The 23,114-nt window shown below is 43.3% G+C and overlaps 1 protein-coding gene across 2 annotated transcripts in view; it reads left to right on the forward strand.

Moving 5' to 3' along the window:
- The window catches only part of PLCXD1 (phosphatidylinositol specific phospholipase C X domain containing 1), a 30,727-nt gene that overhangs the window by 4,443 nt on the left and 3,170 nt on the right, over positions 1-23,114 (forward strand). For both annotated transcript variants that reach the window (XM_084630337.1, XM_084630338.1), the window contains 6 exons: positions 436-572; positions 3,693-3,835; positions 9,527-9,663; positions 12,085-12,213; positions 13,212-13,367; positions 20,893-21,076. In XM_084630337.1, the coding sequence (XP_084486463.1) occupies positions 3,724-3,835; positions 9,527-9,663; positions 12,085-12,213; positions 13,212-13,367; positions 20,893-21,076 (718 nt within the window). In that variant the 5' untranslated portion in view covers positions 436-572; positions 3,693-3,723. The remainder of the gene's footprint in view (positions 1-435; positions 573-3,692; positions 3,836-9,526; positions 9,664-12,084; positions 12,214-13,211; positions 13,368-20,892; positions 21,077-23,114) is intronic.

Raw genomic sequence — 23,114 nt, forward strand, 5'->3', positions numbered from 1 at the left:
TCTTTAATATGGTCCAACAGTTAGGGGTGGGGGGTCTCTGGAGGGGGCAGTCAGGGGACAAGGAGCGGGGGGGTTGGATGGGTCAGGGGTTCTGAGGGGTCAGTCAGGGGGCAGGAAGTGACTATTAATAAGGGAAATGCTTGAGGCCAAAGCAAGTTCAATATAGGTTTCACCTATAACGCAGTAAGATTTTTTGGCTCCCGAGGACAGCGTTATATCGGGGTAGAGGTGTACTTCTTTTAAAAGCAATCTGGGAGTTGGATTCTGTATTATTTAGACTGTTTCTAGATATGGATGCTTTTGCTTGCGTGTTCCAGAGACAATTTAATCTTAAGTGGCAGTTCACTTAGTTTATGTAAACATATTTTCCCCAATCACTGCTGTATTAGTTTGTTCCTAAGAGGACTGGTGAATTCACTTTCATTGTTTCATCAGGAATTCCACAGGTTGAAGCATGCAATATATACTTCCAACATAAATTTCTCCACACCAGTGAAATGCCACACCCTCTTTTTTGGCCTACTGAATTTAGAAGGCAATGAGCTAAAATTATGATACTCTATTATATTTTGGTAAGTTTACATTATTTATTATGTTTTTGGAAATGTATCACGCATATTACAGATATTTAATACAGATATTAAAATATTAATGAAACTGTCTATTATGTCTATGCAATTGTATACTACCTAGTCACTGGGTTTAATATTTATTATGGTAACATCCACAAAGTGCTTGGTACTGTCCACACCTAGCCTGTCTACTGTCAGACTAGAAATAAGACTTTTTTATCAGTGAGGATAACTAACCATTGGAACAGCTTATCTAGCAGTGTGATGGATTCTCCATTGCTTTCCAGTCTTTAAGCAAGACTGGATCTCTTTCTAAAAGACATGCTCTAGCTCAAACAGAGCATATGGGATCAATGCAGAAATTATTGGGTTAGATTCTATGGTCTGTGTTATATAGGAGGGCAGACTAGATTATAATGTCCCTTCTGGCCTTAAAATCTACAGGAAGACATAATGTTTGCCTCAAAATTCCTACAATGGAGGAGGGCCCTGGTTCTGCCTTGTGTTGCTCATGGACTGACAAGCTCCTGCACCTGTGCAGAGCTCCCCTGACTTCAGTGGGACTCTGTACTGCTAGACCAGGGATCGGCAACCTTTAGCCGACGGCCCACCAGGGTAAGCCCCCTGGCTAGCCGAGCTGGCTTGTTTACCTGCCGCATCTGCAGGTTCAGCCAATCGCAGCTCCCACTAGCCGCAGTTCGCCGCTGTAGGCCAATGGGGGCTGCGGGAAGTGGCAGTCAGCACATCCTTCAGCCCATGCTGCTTCCCGCAGCCCCCATGGGGCTTACCCTGGTGAGCCACGTGCCAAAGGTTGCCGATCCCTGTGTTAGACCCTTATGCAGGAATGCAGAATTGGGGTATAAGAAGACAAGCAACAGAGGAAGGGGGGAAGCGAGAAAACATATACTCAATATTTGTAGTTATTTTTAGGATCAGAATTTCATTCCATTATTTATAGCAGCTGAATCTCAGTTTCCATCACAAGCCTGACTTTCACAGGCTTGAGAGAGAACTGCATCAAGTCCTCGCTGGCAGTAAGGAGAGTCATTGCCACACAAGGGGTAGCTCCTTAGCTGATGTAAATTGTCATAGTTCTGTTAACTTCCATGGAACTCTGACAATTTCCAGCAGCTAAGGAGCTGCCCCTCGGAGTTTTAGCCCTGTGTCAGGGAGGAACACGGAGTGGTGATGTTACAGCATCCTCCTAAAGATCTTAAATGTAAATTGCACAGGCATATTTCGTTAGTTTACCTAGCTAATGAGGTTCATTTGGAGGCTGGCCTCAAGTTCAGAGGCTGTGCTCCAACTCTGTGGCGTGGCTTGTGTGTGGAAAAAACTTAGCTCAAGAAACCCCCTATGAAAAGTGGTGTGGAATCCAAAACAAAGATTTTCAAAAATGGGTGCCTAAAGTTAGGCCCTGTTAGGATATAGATATTCAGGCCTGTCTGCAAAGGCCTGTACTTTAAGAATTTAGGTGTATTCTTATCACTTGGCTAGTTCTAGAGGTATAAAAGAAAGAATCAAAATCACTATCTGCTGGTGTAAGGGGCTTCTCTTACTGTGACAGTCTGAGGCCCTGTTCTTAGTCTAAGGCCTTTGGCTAAGCAGCAGAGGCAGCCATAAGCTAGGAAGCCAACAGTCACATCCTCACATTCCAAACTAGTCACATTGAAATAAGGTGCTATTGGGCTGTTAGGCACTATCAGGACAGGGTTGTATTCCTATCACCTCCAGAGAAAGGGAAAGAAAATGTAAAAGGAAACTTAGTTTGATAGCATCCTGTCTGGCAAGAACTCACTTATCAATAGCTGGGATGTGAAATCCTCACTTCTGTATTGTCTTGTCATTATAGTTCCCACTTTGCTATTGTTTGTCTGTATAATCTCTGTCTGGTTCTGTGATTGTTCCTGTCTGCTGTATAATTAATTTTGCTGAGTGTAAACTAATTAAGGTGGTGGGATATAATTGGTTACATAATCATGTTACAATATGTTAGGATTGGTTAGTTAAATTTCAGGAAAATGATTGGTTAAGGTATAGCTAAGCAGAACTCAAGTTTTACTATATAATCTGTAGTCAATGCAGAAGTGAGTCGGTGGGTGGGTGGGTGGGGGAGATAGGAACAGGGAATGGGGGTAAGAAAATTGGAATCACATTTTGCTAAAGAGGGAAATGGGAACAGGGAATGGAAGTAAGGAAGTTGGAATCATGTTTGGCAAAGGGCAGGAATGGGAACAGGGACACAGGCGTAAGGCTCTGTGGTGTTAGAGCTGGGAAGGAGGATACTAAGGAAGGAAACTGGAATCATGCTTGCTGGAAGTTCACCCCAATAAACATCGAATTGTTTGCACCTTTGGACTTCAGGTATTGTTACTCTCTGTTCATGTGAGAAGGACCAGGGAAGTAAGTGGGTGAAGGAATAAGCCCCCTAACAGGCCCCATAATCATTATATAGGTACCTAAATAAGTGGCCTGATATTCAACAGTGCTGCACACGTAGGAGCTTCCACTGGCTGTATAGAAAGGGAAAGAGAGACTATCCAGTTTCTTGCAAATGTTTAGCATTTAAAAATATTATTTTAAGCTTACATAGCACCTCTGTTCAATATACAGTACACACAGCACCACTGAAATGCAGGTATGCTGGGAAAGAGGGGACCAACCGACTGATGTACAGAACAATAGTGAAGGGGAAAGAAATGTGACTAGGGATAGTGCAGTGGGATCTTTAATTTGCATATCGAGCCTGTGCCCTTGCCTGAAAGGCCACACACAATAAGTTGCATAGTGCCTAGATTATTTACCTCAGAAGGAAAGACTGAGGTGACCCTGCTGGGTTATGAACATGTGGTTCCAAGGAAGATAACGATACCAAACTTAAACTTTAGAGACCATTAAGCCACCTCCTCTAGCTTAGTAGTAAATTGGCTCCTTTTCCAGAGTATAGGGGTCTCAGCCAAAGCTTACTGAAGTTAATGGGAGCCTTTCCACTGACTTCAGTGTGTTTGACATCAGGCCCTAGGACCACAGGTCATCAGGCAGACCAAATGTAAGTTATACAATAGGAGCACAAATCACTCAAACTATTTATAATGTACAAAATACTTCAACTCTTTTCAGAACATCCTGTGAGAACCCACTGTTTCAAATAATGAAAGCGACTTCGGAAAGGTCCATTCATCTGTGTCATGAAAATGGTGATTGGATGTCACATCTGCCAGAAAATCTCTGGGATGTTCCTCTCCATAACTTATCCCTTCCAGGTAAATATTAACCTTCTTCTCTAGATACTGATCTTGTTGTCAAAACATTTAAGCATTAGATGCTTGGAGTACCAACAGTGTGGTCAGCGCTTGTGCAATAGAAGAAAATACCATTTCTTTTCCAAGGAGCTAATAGTCTAAATAGATTGAGTGGGAGTAACTGAAGATGCTATCTGTTGGATCAGATGTAAACCAAGATCCTGATCACTTATGATTATTAATGATTGCATGACTCTTTTTACAAGAGTTACAAGGGTAGTCCTGCTGTGCTAGTGAATTACAGTGGGAGTGATTACTCTCAGGGACAGATTTATTAGTCTGATTACATAAGAACAGTTATACTGGGACAGACGAAATGTTCAACTAGCCCAGTATTGTGTCTTCTGACAGTGGCCAATGGCAGATGCTTCAAAAGGAATGAAAAGAACAGGTAATTATCAAGTGATCCATCCCCGGTTGTCCAGTCCTAACCTCTGGCAGTCAGAGGCGTAGGGACACCCAGAGAATGGGATTGCATCCCTGACAGTCTTGACTAATAGCCATTGATGGACCTATCCTCCATGAATTTATCTAATTCTTTTTTGAACCTAGTTATACTTTTCACAACATCCCCTGGCAATGAGTTCCACAGGTTGACTGTATGTTGTATGAAGAAGTACTTCCTTTAGTTTGTTTTACACCTGCTGCCCATTCATTTAATTGGGTGACCCCTGGTTCTTGTATTATGTGAAGGAGTAAATAACACTTTCTTATTCACTTTCTTCATACCATTCACAATTTTATAGATCTCTATCATATCCCCTCTTAATTGCCTCTTTTCCCAGCTGAATAGTCCCAGTTTTTTAAATCGCTCCTCATATGGAAGCTGTTCCAGACCCCTAATCATTTTTGTTGCCCTTCTCTGTATCTTTTCCAAGTCTAATCTCTTTTTTGAGATGGGGCGACCAGAACTGCACACAGTACTCAAGGTGTGGGTGTATGATGGATTTATACAGTAGCATTATGATATTTTATGTCTTATTAGCTATCCCTTTTCTAATGGTTCCTAACATTCTGTTCGCTTTTTTTACTGCTGCTGCACATTGAGCAGATTTTTCAGAGAACTATCCACAGTGACTCCAAGATCTTTTTTGAGTGGGAACAATTAATTTAGAACCCATCATTTTGTATGTATAGTTGGGATTACGTTTCCCAGAATACATTACTTTGCATTTATCAACACTGAATTTCATCTGCCATTTTATTGCCTAGTCACCCAGTTTTATGAGATCCCTTTGATCTTTGCAGTCTGCTTTCGACTTAACTATCTTGAGTAGTTTGTATCATCTCCAACTTGCCACCTCATCCCTTTTTCCAGATAATTTATTAATTTGTTGAGCAGCACTTGTGTAACTACAGATCCCTGGGGGACACTGCTATTTACCTCTCTCCATTCTGAGAACTCACCATTTATTCCTACCCTTTGTTTTCTGTCTTTTAACCAGTTATTGATCCATGAGAGGACTTTCTCTTTTATCCTATGACTGCTTACTTTACGTAAGAGTCTTTGGTAAGAGACCTTGTCAAAGGCTTTCTGATGATCAATTTACTGGTTTGGTGGATAGGGGGAATGCAGTGGACATAATATATCTGGACTTCAGCAAGACTTTTGACACAGTCCAACATGACATTCTGATAAGTAGGATGGAGAAATGTGGGCTCAGAGAAACTACCATTAAGTGGATACATAATTGATCAATAACTGCAAACAATGAGTAACTATTAATGGAATGACATCAGATTGGAAGGAGGTCTTGAGTGGAGTTCTACAGGATCGGGGATTGCAAACACTTTGGAGGATAGAGCTAAAATTCAGAGGGATCTTGATAAATTGGAGAACTGGGCTATAGACAACAAAATGAAATTTAACAAAGACAAATGTAAGGTGCTACATTTAGGAAAGAAAAACCAAAAGCACAAATACAGAATGGGGGATAACTGGCTTGGCAGCAGCACTGCTGAGAATGATCTGTGTAGTTGTGGTGGATCACAACCTCAACATGAATCAACAGTGCGATGCTGTTGCAAAACATGCAAATGCAATTTTAGGTTGCTTTAACAGAGGCACAGCATGCAAATCATGAGAGGTGTTAGTACCGCTCTATTCAGCACAAGTTAGGCCTCAGCTGGAGTACTGTGTCCAATTTTGGTCACCAATGTATAGAAAGGATGTAGAGACACTGGAAAGGATCCAAAGATGAGTGACGAAGATGATCAAAGGGATGGAATGCAAGCCATATGAGCAAAGGCTGAAGGAACTGGGTATGTTTAGTTTGGAATAGAGGAGATTAATGGGGGACATGATAACAGTCTTCAAATACTTGAAAGGCAGGCAAGGGGTTCAAACTACAGCATAGCAGATTCAGATTAAATGTCAGGAAAAACTTCCTAACTGTAAGAACAGTAGGACAATGGAACAGACTGCCTAGGGAGGTTGTGGAAGCTCCTTCACAGGAGGTTTTCAAAAGGAGGCTGGATAGCCATTTGTCTTGGACACAACAAATCCTGCATCTTGGCAGGGGGTTAGACTAGATGACCGTTGCAGACCCTTCTAACCCTATGGTTCTATGATTTTATGATTCTAAGTCCACATACCCTATATTCACTGGATCATTCTTGTCCACATGTTTATTGACCCCCTCAAAGAATTCTAGTAGATTGGTGAAGCATGATTTCCCTTTACTAAAACCATGTTGACTCTTCCCCAATATATTGTGTTCATCTACGTGTCTGATAATTCTTTTCTTTATTATAGTTTCAACCAATTTGTCTTGTACTGAAGTTAGGCTTACTGGCCTGTAATTGCCAGGATTGCCTCTGTAGACGTTTTAAAAAATTGGTGTCACATTAGCTATCCTCCAGCCATCTGAAGCCGATTTAAGTGATAGGTTATACACCACAGTTAGTAGTTCTGCAATTTCATATTTGAGTTCCTTCAGAACTCTTGGGTGAATACTACCTGGTCCTGGTGACTTATTACTCTTTAATTTATCAGTTTGTTCCAGTAATGATAAGCAGCTATTATATAACACTGTGACAGGTTTCAATCGGTCCACCGAGCCCCTAGGGGGCGATGGAGAGCTATGGTCCCACAGGCAGGCCTTAGTCACACCATCCGCGCCCGCTGACCAAACACACCCACCCCACGGTGCAGTTCTGCCCCTGGGCTACTTCCTACCCGGTCTCTCAAGCGGGCCTCTCCGGTCCCTCCAGCTCGTCCGGGTTTTCCGCTGCTGGCAGCTCCAGCTCCCCCTCTGTGTCGGACTCACGCCGGCCCGGGCTACAGCCGGGCCCCTCCAGGTCCTCAGCGGCTGGCAGTCCTGGTCGCCACAGGCCTTCCTCCCGGTCAGGTTCCTCCTGGCCCAGGGCCTCCCCTGGGTCGGCGGCAGGGTCTGGAGGGAGCAGCCAGCAGCTTGTGTCTGTCTCCCTCTCTCGAGCTCTCTTCACTGGGCAAAGGGCTCCGCCCTTTGTACTTCCTGTCCCACCCCTCCCCTTCTGGGGATTGGCGTAAATTTGGTCTGGCCCTGCCCACTCAGGCTGAGAGGATGGCTCTTTATCCTCTGGTTCAGAGGGAAGCCACCCTGGCTCCCTACAAACACTTTTCAGTAGATTTCAAAGGAGGTCAGTATAATCCCCATTTTACAGATGGGGAAACTGAGGCAGATGAGGTGACTTGCCCAAGCTCACCCAGCTGGCCAGTGGCAGAGCTGGGAATAGAATTCAGCTTTCCTGAGTCCTAGTCCAGTGCTCTATCCATTAGGCCACACTGCTTCCCTTATTAGGATGTATTTTATATGACTATATTGGTTTAGCCCACAGGCGATAGTTTGAAAAAATATGCAGGAAGGCAAAGAATGACTCAAGACAAGCTGCCTCTCAGCAAACACTGGAGGGCTGTTACGGAAGAATGCCAGAGCTATTAGCTTTGAAGATTTTGCCTCCTCTCCAGCTAATCTACAAAACTGGCTTGAGGCAAGACTGGAAAAGGCCTGCGAACACAGGAGCTCAAAAAAATTGTGGCAGGTTTAAAAAGAATGTTCTCTGTCTTTTGAGAAGAGGGACGTTGTTTGGGAGAACCAGACTGAGCTACACGATACCCTGATGGGGGTGTCTGAGCCACACAATACCCTGCCAAGGTTACCCTTAGGGATAGAAAGCCATTAGGTAACATAGCCATGCAGTAGTCTGTTTGTTTTCAAATCCTTTTTCTTTAAATTTTTTGTTCCTACTGTTAAAATAAACAATACGTTGGTTTTAAGAAAGCTGTCTGATCACTGCATGGCACTGGTCACAGATGCTCAAAATTCATCTGAGCAGGTGACATACCCACTCAGACTTTCTGGGAAAGCAACTCTGATATACAGGGTCCTATATCCCAGAGCTCAGTAAGACTGGAAGAATTGTGGAATTCCACCCCAAGAGAGGTAAACGCATAAGGCCAGACTCCTGAGGGGCTACTCTCACAGAGACCATTAAGGGAACACAGGTTCAGTTAGCCTTGTAACCTTGACACATTCTCCCGTATTGCCAATCCCCAGCATTTAAAAATCATAAATCAGGCCCCCAAATCACGAGATTTAAAAAATAATAAATTTGGGATATTTTTATTAGCCTTTTGGTTTTTGAGCTTTAAGGGTCACATTTTTCATGTTTTTCTCCATGACCGTGATGGCTAAAAACATTTTTTTTTTGTAAACAAAAGTTGAAATTCTCAAATAATCACAGAACTCCTGGAGCTGAGCCTCTAAGAAAAACATCAAATATCATGAGACTTATGATGAGAGTTGGCAACACAGTCCTTCTGCATTTCATTTGGATATAGTATGCTTCACTGCTGTCATTAACTGCACTCAGCAACACTGCAGAACAGTTTAAGAGTTGCAACTTTTTACCAGAGAGGTGGTTAGGTGAAGAGATTTCAGTATATTTTGTATTGATGCTGGTTGGCCAGTGATAGAGTGAGAATGTTAAGGGGTGACTTGATTACAGTCTGTAAGTATCTACATGGGGAATAAATATTTAATAATGGGCTCTTCAGTCAAGCAGAAAAAGGTATAACACAATCCACTGGAAATAAGGCATACATTTTTAACTATGAGAGTAATTCACCACTGGAACAATTTACCCAAGGTGGTATTAGATTCTACATCACTGACAATTTTTAAATCAGGATGGGATGTTTTTCTAAAAGATCTGCTGTAGGAATTATTTTAGGGAAATTCTATGGCCTGTGTTAGAAAGGGGATTAGACTAGATAATCATAATGGTCCCTTCTGGCCTTGAAATCTATGAACTTGTACTGGCAAAATATGACTACGTCCACACTAGGAGTTGCACTGATTTAACTATTTTGGTAATAGGGTTGCCTTGACTAGCTACATCAAGACAAAAATGGCAGTGCCTTTTCTCCATTAGGATTTTACATTAAGATAGTGATCTCAAATTAACTATCTTGTGTAAAAACACATCTGTTTTGTAGTGAATACATATGCCTTTTGCCAATACACACTTATGTTTTGGGGGTAGATTGGGAGTTGGAAGGTTAGGTGTGCATATGTAATATTATTTTCTATTGTGTAATACAAAGGAAAATGGTATTTGAGGTATTAACAAACAATTGAAACAAACTTAACCTTTGTTTTTATTCTACAGGGAGCCATGACACTATGACTTACTGTTTAGATAAAAACTCTGATATAAGTGTCAATGAATCAAAGCTGTTGCAGTTGATAGATAAATTTATGCCCTGCATCATACATCCTATTATTATGAAGTGGTCTATAACACAGGTAACCAATTATCTAATGTTCTCAAACTTGAATTAATTGTCTTGTTTGAAGTTTGTTACATAGTGTTGAATGTTTGTACTTTTTTCAATCCAATTAAGGAATACATTGGTGCCTAGATATGTGAATAACATTTTGGGGCAAATTCTAAATACCATAGGTAGAGATGTAAGATAAAAACATTCTGTAAATACCAAATTTCTGTTTATGGGGAAGATATTTTTGGTGGGAGAGCCTGATATTTTAGGGATAGAGGATTCATAAATAAAGATAATAGTTAAAGGGACACTGTTAACTAAACCCCCCCACATACTGCTTTCTAATCTGAATTAGTTAAGAACATAAGAATGACCATACTGTGTCAGAACAATGGCCCATCTAGCCCAGTATCCTGTATTCCAACAGTGGCCAATGCCAGGTGCTTCAGAGGGAGTGAACAGAACAGGCAGTCACCAAGTGATCCATCCCTGTAATCCAATCCTAGCTTCTGGCAATCAGAGCATACGGTTGCATCCCTGACCATCTTGCCTAATAGCCATTGGTAGACCTATCCTCCAGGAACGTATCTAGTTCTTTTTAGAACCACATTATAGTTTGGCCTTCACAACATCCCCTAGCACTGAGGTCCACAGGTTCTGACAGTCTTGACTAATAGCCACTGATGGATATCCTCCATGAATGTATCTAATTCTTTTTTTGAACCCAGTTATACTTTTTACAACATCCCCTGGCAGTGAGTTCCACAGGTTGACTGTATGAAAAAGTACTTCCTTTTGTTTGTTTTAAACCTGCTGCCTATTAATTTCATCAGGTAACTCCTGGTTCTTGTGTTATGTGAAGGAGTAAATAAAACTTCCTTATTTACTTTCTCCACACCAGTAATAATTTTATAGACTTATATCATATCCCCTCATAGTTGTCTCTTTTCCAAGCTGAATAGTCCCAGTCTTTTCAATCTCTCCTCATATGGAAGCTGTTCTACACTCCTAATCATTTATTTGCCCTTCTCAGTACCTTTTCTAATTTTAATATATCTTTTTTGAGATGGGGCAACCAGAATTGCATGCAGTATTCAAGGTGTGGGCGTACAAGGGATTTATATATTGGCATTATATTTTCTGTCTTATTAGCTATCCCTTTTCTAATGGTTCCTAATATTCCGTTAGCTTTTTGACTGAGGCTGCACATTGAGCAGATATTTTCAGAGAACTATCCACAATGACTCCAAGATCTCTTTCTTGAGAGGGAACAGCTAATTTAGGCCCCATCATTTTGTATAATTGGGATAATGTTTTCCAATGTGCATTGCTTTGCATTGATCAACACGGAATTTCAGCTACCATTTTATTGCCCAGTCACCAAGTTTTGTGAGATCTCTTTGTAACTCTTTGCAGTCCGCTCTGGACTTAACTATCTTGAATAATTTTGTACCATCTTCAAAATTTTGCCACCTTCCTGTTTACCTGTTTTTCAAGATCATTTATGAATATGTTGAATAGCATTGGTCCTAGCACAGACCCCTGGGGGACACCACTATTTACATCTCTCTGTTCTGAAAAATGACCCATGTATTCCTACCCTTTGTTTTCTGCCTTTTTACCATTTACTGATCCATGAGAAGACCTTCCCTCTTATCCCATGACTACTTAGTTAGATAGGTACAACTTTTATTATAGGTAAGGCCTCTATCTAGATCAAAATATATGTGTTTTTTTAGAACTTTCACCCCAGAAAGCCACATTCACCAGCTGTCTTAGCAGAGTGATTAGGACAGGGCTATGGGAAAGAGAACATAAGGCCTCCGTTTGTAGGAATTCAGAAACTGATTCAGCCTTCTTAAAGACTTTAATATTATAAATAAATACATAAAATAAAAATCCAGTATCCATGGGATTATTATTTCTGTTGAGGGAACATGATCAGGGAGCTCCCTAAAGAAAATCTCTGTGAAGTCTTTGATCTGAGGAAAATGAATGCAGACATTTTAAGTTGCTGATCCTGCAACCTTTTCTCAAACAAGGAGTCCAGATGACTTCAATAGGAGTATTATTGAACTCAGAACTCAGTATTAACCAGAACTGCTCATGTGTAGGGATTGAAGAATTGGCTCCTAAGCCTTTATTATGTAGACAATTTAAAGTCCTTTTTAAAAGATCTTAAACTAATCTGTGTTTAGTGTCCACTTCATAAGGAAATAAAAACCCTTAATGTCAGATATTTCTGTAACTTCAGAGCAAACAGTCAGCACCACACACAAAACTTTCAGCATCATTTTAAAGGTGAAAGACGTAATAGATTTTGTAATCCTAAAAATATGATAAATAAGATCGGACAATTTTATAAGCTTCTTTAGATTTCCTAAAATAAAGGAACACATGTCCCTTGCAAAAATTTACGATTCTTTTGTTGTTTTTAACCATTCAGGTACTAAATGTGTCAGAACAACTGGATGCCGGGATTCGATATTTGGATTTTAGGATTGCTCACAAGCCTAATGACCCTTCTGTGAATTTGTACTTTGTGCACATGGTATACACAACGGCTGTAGTAGAGGTACTGTTCTTAAATCTGGAACATTCAGAAAGGGGTGCTGCTAATTTTTTTTTAAAGAACCAACAACTACTTCTGAGTAAGAACTGCTTTGGGTGGGGAACACTGACCCTAAGATTTTCTGAACAGGTTATTCTTTCTTCAGTAACATGGGAACTTCAAAATAAGAAATTAAATATACTGCCGGGTTGATTGTTGGAGCTGAAATTCCTGTGAGTTGGAATTATCTTCCACCGTTCTCTGCAAACAAATAATTGCCATTTTCCAGGCTGTGTTTTGTGATAGTCCCAGTATCTCATCTTGAGCCAGCCCATCATTCTGTGATGTGGGCACAAAGTGACCGCTTTGAGAAATAAGTGACGGAAAAATAAGATGGGATTTAAAGTGTAATATAGGTAAAATATTTTTCAAGAAAAATGTAGTTAATGAAAAGATAATGACTCAGTCTTTTGGTCTTAAAATGTCACATGTTGATTGGTGTATTCCTTTATTGGCACGCATAGGGCCTGGCCATGCTGTTAGTTGCATGTGACTTCAACGAGATGTAAGTGTCAGCAACTAATGGGAGGTCTGTCTTGTTATAGCAAGACTATGGGATTTAGGGGACCTGGGTTCTATCCCTGATTTTACCACTGACTCACTCTTTGACCTTGAACTAGTCCAGAAAAATGGGGATTCTACTTTCCACCTTTGAGATCCTCGGATGAAAGACACTGAAGATGCAAAGTCTCTATATACCTTATATACATTGGTGTATAAGGTGGAGAACCCCACAGGTGGCATAAATCAGCATAGCTCCACTGAAGAAAAATCCAAAGGATGGCTTTCCAGCCACTATGAAACTTCCTGCAGAATGTCCCATATTGTCATTCATGATAAAGCTATGCTGATTTGTACCAGCTGAGGGTCTGGCCTATCATAAAACATTAGTTTATGATTTATTTAATTCTCCCTTACCATCAGACAGGCTTTTCTAAGTTGATTTGACTTAACTTTTGTAGGATATTCTGTGGGAAATTTTGAAGTGGTTGCAGGCCCATCCTCAGGAGGTCGTTATCCTTGCCTGCAGGAATTTTGTTGGATTGACCAAGGAACTTCATCATCATCTTATCTCCTGCATAAAAAAGATCTTTCATTCTAAACTGTGTCCAAAAGAGGTAAGTGCAGAAATAATTTCTTTTAGAATGATACAGTAGTTGTTTGATTTGTTCCGAGTCCTTATATACTCTACGTTATCATTATGTCCTTTAAAACTATGGAAACACGCACCTGTCCTATTATAAACAACTTAAGTGGAGGTCAGTTATTAGAGAGTTATCACATAAGTGATGTCATAACGTGGAGTGGCCCTCTAAGGGAACTGACTCAGCTCCACCTGTGCTGTGTCATCCAATCCCAAGTAATGGGTTTGGACTTGGGCTTGTGATTGGGTCAGGTGACCAGGCATCACATGATGGTATCCCAGGAGCAGGGCTTCCTATAAGAATGAGCCTGCTCTGTCAGAGAGAGGAAGACCAGGGGAATACTCTAGAGAAGCCCAGAGTTTGAGTGGTCTTAACAGAGCTTCCCTGCCCAGAAAGGGCAAGCGGAGAGAGGGCTGTGGCTTTCAACCCTGACACAAGGGTAACTGAAGAGAGAGACTGTGGGGAGGCTCCTGACCCATGGCCAGAGAGGACTGAGGAGGGCCTTTCCATATCATCCAGATGGAAAGACCTGGCTGGAGCTAACTGGCGTGAGAGTAGAAGCCTTAAGCAGAAGAGGCTTGAGGATACACTGGGCAGCAGGACCTGGGTTTGGGAGAAAGTACTGTGGAGTCCAGCAAGGCACTGAAGAAACTACAGAGTTGGGGAAAGACTTATTTTGATTTAATTTGACATTTAAATGTGCTGTCTTAATAAACCAGAACCCAAGAAGGGGTGTTTATTTGACTTGCATGAGAGCTGGGGGGACAGTTACTGGAAAGCCCCAGAAGGGGAAACTTTGGCAAGAATTATCTGAAGGTTTAGGGTGTTAGCCTAGGGGCTTGGGAGACCTGGGTTCAATTTTCTGCTGAGCTACAGATTTCTGGTGTGACCTTAGGCAAACCACTTAGGGCCAGAGCCACAAAAGTACTTAGGCACGTAACCCCCAGATTTAGGAGCTTAAGTCCCAGATTTAGGATCCACTGGGATCTACAAAACTCCCACTCAGGTCCAATCTAACCCTGTAGGTGCCTTAACTCAAGTCTCACTCCACACTGACATTTCCTCTGCAAAAATTCCCTTGGCACCTATGTTTCTGCCTGTGGGCATGCGGCTGCAGTGCACATGCCAGGTGTCCAGATGCTTGTCTCCTGCCTAAGCCCCAAGATGATCCACAATCCAGGGCCCCATCTGGTAAGCATGCTCAGACCAGGGGTGCCATTTGAGGGTGGCAGAGAGGAGCGGGACTGGGAGCCTTCCCCCCCTCCCCCCGAGTTTCGTACAGGAGATGTGGGAGTTCCTAGGTGGAACTCTTAACTACAGCACAGCGTCAGTGTGAAATGTAAGTTCTGCAAAGGAGAGGTGCCCCTGAGGCAGGGAGTCAGTATTTTGTTTACAAACAGAGGCAGGGTGATTAAGATAAGAGAGGGCTGGTGATTAAATTAAGGTTTCAGAGTAACAGCCTGTTAGTCTGTATTCGCAAAAAGAAAAGGAGGACTTGTGGCACCTTAGAGACTAACCAATTTATTTGAGCATGAGCTTTCGTGAGCTACAGCTCACTTCACTGGATGCCCACAGTATGAGGCGCAAGAATACCAAGATGAGAGCAGCCCTGACAGTTGAGAATTCAGTGGCAATAGCCCTGTTGAAGCTTGCAACGCCAGACAGCTACTGGTCAGTCGGGAATCAATTTGGAGTGGGCAAATCTACTGTGGGGGCTGCTGTGATGCAAGTAGCCAAAGCAATCAAAGATCTGCTATTATCAAGGGTAGTGACCCTGGTAAAAGTAGGACACATGCAGAAGCCCTGCCCCCTCAATGGCCCCACTCCTGTCCCTCCTCTTCCCCTGAGCCCCCGCCCCCCCGCTCCTCCTCTTCCCCCCAAGACCCTGCTCCCTGGCTACGCCAGAAGCCATAGCCGGGCCATGGTAAGAGCCACTCAGGGAGCCTGGGCTGCTGTGAGGAGCCCCGGACCCTCCAGTTGCGCTGGGCTATGACATCCATCCCAACCTCCAGGGATTGTTTGCTGGAGTCTCAGAGAACTGGCCACCTTGGTTTTGTTCCCATCTATCAGAGTCCTCTTTTTTTGCAGCACGTAGCAGAGAGAGGCTGGTCTGCTGGATAGGGAGCTAGCCCTGAGGGACCTGGGATCTACTCCCCCGCCCCCCATGGACTTCCTGTCTAACCTCAGGCCAGAGCCTTATGGACAGAATTTCAAAACCTTTTAGGGACCCAAAGATGCAGCTTGGCATCTAGTGGGGTTTACAAAGCACCTAACCTTCTAGGCACTTCTGAAAATCTTACTAGGTGACTAAATACCTTTGAAAATCTGGCCTTTGGTCTGTGTGCGCCTCATGGCCCCATCTGTACAATGGGGATAACAGCACTGCTCTACCTCACTGAGGGGCTGTGAGGAGAAATAGTTTAGTACCTTGTGAGACAGATACTACAGTGACAGGACCACATAAGTACCACAGGTAGAGTGGGAACTTCTCTATATCACTGCTAGCCCTTCCCTTGGTTTTGGCCCCTTCTTTTCACCTGCGCCCCTCCCCCCCAAATCTCCCCCTTTTTCTGAATGTAACCTTGGCTAAGAGGGCTTGGCTGTATTTTTTCTGAGTCCCTTATGTTCTCTCTAAAACAACTCCCCCCACCACCACCTGGATTCCTGTTTTACAAGCTAGACTTCCAGATACTTAATTTAATCAAAAAGAAAAGGAGTACTGAGGCACAAGAGTTCTCAGGGCAGGGGAAAGCAAGTCACAAAGTTCCATGAAAGTGCCCTTACGCATGGGAAAATTTCTCAGCCACTAAGAATCGTCCCAGATCTGCAACACTATGCAGTGCCACCAGTCTGTGCTTGTTTCCCGACCCCAGAATCGGTGTTCCACCGCATGAACCTGCCCCATTAGCACCATGATGCCCACATTGCCAGGGCCCATGCTTTGAGAGAAGTTTGTGTCCATGTCCTCATCACTCTCGTCACCGCGCTGAGGTTGCCTACTTGCCCGGTTTCGCTTTGCCAGGTTCTGGTGCTGCATATACTGCTGGATAATGCGTGTGGTGTTTAATGTGCTCCTAATTGCCAAAGTGATCTGAGCGGGCTCCATGCTTGCCGTGATATGGCATCTGCACAGAAAAAAAGCGCAGAACGATTGTCTGCCATTGCTCTGATGGAGGGAGGGGCGACTGACGACATGGCTTACAGGGTTGGCTTACAGGGAATTAAGATCAACAAAGGCGGTGGCTTTGCGAGAAACAGAATGGCCCCCTCAAGGATAGAACTCAAAACCTCAAGGATAGAACTCAAAACTGGGTTTAGCGGGCCATTGATTTCACAGAGGGAGGGAGGAGCAAATGAGTACAAAACAAATCTGGTCTATTTCTTGTTTTGATCCACTTCATCTATCTTTATACATCTTGCTGGCAGCAGACTGTGGAGTACGACCGCTAGCGATCGTCATCTCCTCAGCAGAAGACACTGCAGTATGACTGCTGGCCATCATCTTCTGCTGGCTGCAGATTAAAAGACAGTGCACTGCCGGTAGGACTGAATCGCCATGAAACGAAACTTAAAAGGGAAATGACTTGGCTGAATCACTCCCATGTTTGCCCAGGCACCCTTGACCTCATTGAGGTCAGTTAAAAGAGCACCCTGGACAATGCTGACCACGGCTACCAGTCATACTGCACTGTCTGCTGCCAAAAGGCAATAAACTGTTGGTGTGTAGCAATGCAGTACCGTGTCTGCCAGCACCCAGGAGACATACGGTGACGGTTAGCTGAGCGGGCTCCATGCTTGCCGTGGTATGGCGTCTGCACAGGTAACTCAAGAAAAAAGGCGCAAAACAATTGTCTGCCCTTGCTTTCACGGAGAGAGGGAAGGAAGGGGGGCCTGACGATATGTACCCAGAACCACCCGCGGCAATGTTTTAGCCCCATCAGGCACTGGGATTTCTACCCAGAATTCAAATGGGCGGTGGAGACTGTGGGAACTGTGGGATAGCTACGCACAGTGCAACACCCCGGAAGTCAATGGTTGCCTCGGTACTGTGGACACATTCCACCGACTACATGCACTTAGAGCATTTGTGTGGGGACACACACAATTGACTGTATAAAAACGTTTTCTACAAAACCGACTTCTATAAATTCAACCTAATTTTGTAGTGTAGACATACCCTTAGAAACACTCTACCTTAATTTCCCCAATACTAATTTCTCCCTACTGTTACTCGCACCTTCTTGTCAAGTGTCTGTAATGGGCCACTCTCATTACCACTTCAAAAGTTATTTTTCCTCCCTTGGTATCCTGCTGTTAATTGATTTATCTCATTAGACTGACCTCACACTTGGTAAAGCAACCCCCATCCTTTGATGTATTTATACCTGCTCCTGTATTTTCACTCCATGCATCTGATGAAGTGGGTTCTAACCAACGAAAGCTTATGCCCAAATAAATTTGTTTGTCTCTAAGGTGCCACAAGGACTCCTCATTATTTTTATAAAGAGTGTATCATTCTCTGTTACTTTCTGTAGGTTAGATAAATTTCTGGAGGACTCTTTTTTGGTTTTCTCCTAGTTCAGTTCAATTTTTTGCAACATAGGCTGCATCTATACCAGCAAACTTTATAGCTGTAATTCTCCACCAGTGCTACCACTAGCAGAACTGCATTTTGCTATGGCTAGAAGTTTGCAAATGTGGACAAGGCCATATAGTATATAAATACAGATTTTAAAATATACACTTTTCACTTTTCCTCTCCCCTCCCTTCATGCCTAAAATGGCCCCATGTAAAATCTCTTGTACTGCAGTCCAGTAAAGGCTACCTAAGATGTTTGGTAATTAGGTGAACTTTGTAATTTTACCTGTGAATTATACTGGCACCTGATAGATTGATTCACACCTGGTTCCACTGATGTCATTCAGAACAATTCACTCCCCTAGCGTGCCTAGTCAGAGTGATGATGTTGAATGGACTTTTAAGGTAGTACTGGGAATGTCCGTGGAGGTGGGTTTTTTGTAGTGTACTGTTAGTGCTAGTGCTCTCCTGACAACTCTGTGGCCCCAAAGCTCTCTGATGGAATTGATACATAAAGCGATCACTCTCCTTACAGTGGGTATGATAAACATCCATTTTTTCATGGTCTGTGTGTATATAAACCTCCTCACTGTATTTTCCACTTTATGCATCCGATGAAGTGAGCTGTAGCTCACGAAAGCTTATGCTCAAATAGATTGGTTAGTCTCTAAGGTGCCACAAGTCCTCCTTTTCTTTTAGCAGCAATGCAGGCTTCCTCACACTGCTCCACCAATGTATGTCAGCTATGTTCCAGAGGGACGGTTAGGGGATGAGACAGTAGTCTGGTCTGTCTTTTTGATCCTGGACCTCTCTGCTGCAAGTGCCAACAAGGCACTAATTAGTGCTAGTGTTTTTTGTGATGTGGGCTTCTCCACTAGGGAATGGACTGGGACCACCTACTGACTTCACACAACAGCCAGCAGATGGTAATGACTTTCTCTATTGAACTTAGGCTGGATTCGACCTGCCAACCTAGAGGTGAGAGAGGCTTGCCATCCTACTACCATTCCTTTGAACCCTCCAGCCCTCCCGAAAGGGCTTGATTTAATAATCAGAAATTGTTTAATGATTAAATTCTAAGAGTTAAAATTTTCAGGGTTTTTTTTTTAAACCAGCTACAAGGTACAAGAGCTTTGAGCAGTTAAACAATTAACATTTCAAAGAGGCACATGAACAGTGAGATTTCTCTGGAGCCATGAGGGCTACAGGATAATGATGACCCTGTTTACTATTTGAATTAAGTCTTTGAAGTTACTGTACCTAGTGGTAACCATTCAAGATTACCATTTCAAAGAGGTTTGTTCAGTAGAGTTAAAATAGAACAATTCTGGGGAAAATTAGATAATCCTGAATATTCAAGGTCTCAACTGAATAACTGAAGACCTGAGTGACATTGTTTTATTGTTTCCTCGAAGCACTCTTTGACATAAAGGTCTGGATTAACAGAACCAATATTAGAGGGGCTAATGGAATAGATTACTTGTGTTCAGAATGGTCAGCCAGAGTGGGATGAATTAAACTGCCCTCACCACAAAAGGAATTTTTGATACAAAAGAATAAAGGGACTAAGATCATGGTGAGGCTATCATACTGTGCTGTAGCTGTCAGTGCTAGATTCTTGCTTCTACCACTTATGCTGCTGAACCTGATATGTTGCCAGCCCTTAGTTCTGGTAAAATGGTATAAAACTCCTTTTAGTTCTATTGGAGGGGAAGATTTCAAAAATCTGGACTATGGTGCCAGAATTGGGATGAGTGACCAAGGTAATTATAGCAGGTGTGGCATTTGATCTCCACCTGGCTTTAAAATTACACATTTCTTTAGTCCCCCCATCCCCCCTCCACCCTCCCAAAAAACAAAACCAAAAAACCCTACAACAGATTCTCTCCCCCTTCCCATTTCAGTGACGGAGCAACAGGGGAGGTATTCCCTTTCTTTGTGGAGAGCTGGAGAGAGAAGTATGGAGATGGGAAGGTGTTTTCCTTGCTCTGCCCACCTGCCCTACCACACTGAAGTTGCTTCAGGGAAGAGCAGGAATGGATTAAGTTGCAAACAGTGGCAGATCACGGAGAGAGTAGAAGAATGACACTCTCTAAGCATTCAGGGCTCTTAGCATAGCAGTCTGACGTGCATGTGCAGTAGATCCATGAAACAGACACAGGCTAAATAGCCTTTGGGAATAAGAAATGAGGTAAACATTACTTAAAGAACATGGATGGTTCACATCTAGTCTATCAAGGAATCAGAGAGAGGGGCCAATACATTGAAACTATCTCTAAGTAAATGTGGCTTTCAGGTTTCAAATTACATCCCTTATTGCCTGAAGCATCTCACAAATCATCTTGTTCTTAAGGATAGGTGAACTGGTTCTGATTCATAGGCACTGGAGATTGGGATGATGGGGACTGAGAGAGAAGGGAAGAAGAGAGTCAGTGACGGGGGTTGTCCCTTGACAGGTCCAGGGGGACAGTCTGGTGAAGGGGTGCTTCCTTTAGGGCTCTGGGAGGGAGATGTTTTTGTTGCTTGCCAACCCTTCTCCCCACTCTTGCAGTACTTCTAGCACCCTTGTCTAGAGCTGGTGTGTGTTTGTGGAAGGCATTAGGGGAACTGTAGGTGGTTTCCTGTTAGACAGGAAGAAGGAGAACTTGTAATGTGTGCCCTAACTAGAACTGCCCTAAAGACAGAGACGTCTCAAGTTATTATTACCATCACAGAGCTCTCTCAGCCCGAAGCACCTTCTAATTCACCTGGTGCCTGCCCTTTATGTTGGCAGGTGTAGCAGCATTGTCAGAACTGAGCCTGCATCTGTTTCATTTTAGAGCAAGTTCATGCCTTAGCATTTGAACTTTTAAAGAGTTGCCCAGGAGTTAGTCCTCCAGCTCCTGTTAACTTTAACAGCAGGACTGTCATTCCTTTCAGGTGGTTCCAACGTTACGGAACATGTGGACATGTGGTTACCAGGTTATCATCTCCTATGAGGATGTGACTGAAGTAATGAAGCACCATGAACTATGGCCTGCAATTCCATATTGGTGGGGAAACAAGACTACAACTCAGGATCTTATCCAGTATCTGGAACAAATGAAACAGAATGGGCGCCCAGGTAACTACCACATCTCACTTACAGGAACTAGGAACACACCCAGGAACAAGAAATGAGTAGAAACCCCAAACTACTTATTGCCAACCTATACATTTGGGCCTGATCCACAAAGGTACTTAAGTGCCTAAATTCCAGTTTTAGGCTCCATGGTGACCCACAAAACTCCTGCTGAACCTTGTAGGTGCCTTAATTTCAGCCTCTGGTCATGCGCCCTGCTGCCTCTCTCTCTAGGCATCTGGATGCTTATCTTGCATATGAGGCCCAATCTGGCAGGCATGTTCTGAGGTTGCCTACCAGAGCAGGTCCCACTTAAAATCTTGCTGGTGGTGGGGCTTTATAACTTTTAGCCCAGTGGTCAGAACACTCACCTGGGATGTGGGAGATCCAGCTTTAATTTCCCCATTTCTGCCAGAGAGGGAGAAAGGGGACCCCTGTTCAAATCCTGTGTCTCAGCAGGGAGCTCTAACGACTGGGATATTCTGAAGAAGGGTGCCCTCAATCTCTCCTGTTGAAGCTGTTCCACTGTGGGTAAAGTGAGAGTGACGGGAGCAGAGGGATTACACACGTGGGTACCCTAACCACCAGGTCACAGAGTCATTCTCACTCTTGCATTCGCTCTCTCTGGCCCAATGACTGTTCTAAACAGGGGATTTAGAGGGGGGTTCTGAACAGTCATTGGGCTAGACCAGAGAGAGTGAAAATGACTCTAGCCAGGTGCTTAGGATACTCATCTGGGAGACCCAGGATCAAGCTCCCCTGTTCTAATCACTCTTTTGTTATTCAGGAGCCCCACATCAGAATATCCCATAGCTCAGTGATTAGAGCCCTCTCCTGAGGTTTGGGATCTCCCTGTTCAAATTCTTTCACCCCTCAGGGGGAAGGGGAATTGAATCTGGGACTCCCACATCTCAAGTGAGTACCCTAACCACTAGGTTAGAAGTTAAAAGGTGCCCCCTTCTTCTTTGTGGAGAGAGGCAGATTCCTAACTCAGTCTCATCAGAAGCAACATAGACACCTAACCCCCCTGATTCCATGAGAGGGATTCCCATTCGTGGAAGGCTAGCAGAGATAGACACTGAAATCCAGGCTGCAGGGAGGGACTGATATCTGTCAGAGCGAGGGGGCTTAGGATACACCCCTTTCATCAGCATCTCCTTTAGCTAGCTTAGATGGCTCCCTGCGTAGTGTGCTGGCTTTTTGGATCACATTGTAAGGTGCCTATCTCTCCCCATGCATTGTATTGGGACGCTAGGTGCATAACTCAGGCTTTGTGGATCCCATTGCTATTTTCTAGGTGCCTAAAAGTTAGGTGTTGCTGGGCACAGCATCACAGTGCCTAAATCCCTTTATAGATCTGGGCCTTAATGTCCTACTTGTTACACTGTATGCAGTAGCTGTTACCTTGCTTTAAATGCCCATGATACTGAATGGGTGTGATACTCCATGGCTGGTTAGATCAGTGAAGTTCATCTTCCCTTATAATGATGTCTCCAAAAATGGATCAGCTCTCTGCTTCTTTTACATATCAGCTATTTGCTTAAAGTTGTGACATGAACCTTAATTCTGGGAAGGAAACTAAGGGTATGTCTATACTACCCACCAGATTGGCGGGCAGTGATCGATCCAGCAGGGGTCGATTTATCGCGTCTAGTCTAGATGTGATAAATGGACTCCTAAACACTCTCCTGTCGACTCCTGTACTCCAGCGCCGCGAGAGGTGCAGGCAGAGTCGACGGGGGAGCTGCAGCAGTTGACTCACCACAGTGAAGACACCGTGGTGTGTAGGTCTAAGTATGTCGACTTCAGCTATGTTATTCACATAGCTGAAGTTGCATAACTTAAGATCGATTCCCCCAGCTAGCGTAGACCAGGCCTAAGGCAGGGAAAAAACAGAAACATGGGTGACTTGTATTAAAAGACAGGAGGGGTTTTCACTGACTTTTGAAACCCATTATAAAGTAAACTATCTTTTCTCAGACACAGCTCACATTTAAAACTAGCCCTGAGAAGTTGGTTTCACTTTGTAATTGTCCATGGC

The sequence above is a fragment of the Lepidochelys olivacea genome (assembly GCF_965140295.1).
Source record: "Lepidochelys olivacea isolate rLepOli2 genome assembly, chromosome: 1".
Lineage (NCBI taxonomy): Eukaryota > Metazoa > Chordata > Testudines > Cheloniidae > Lepidochelys > Lepidochelys olivacea.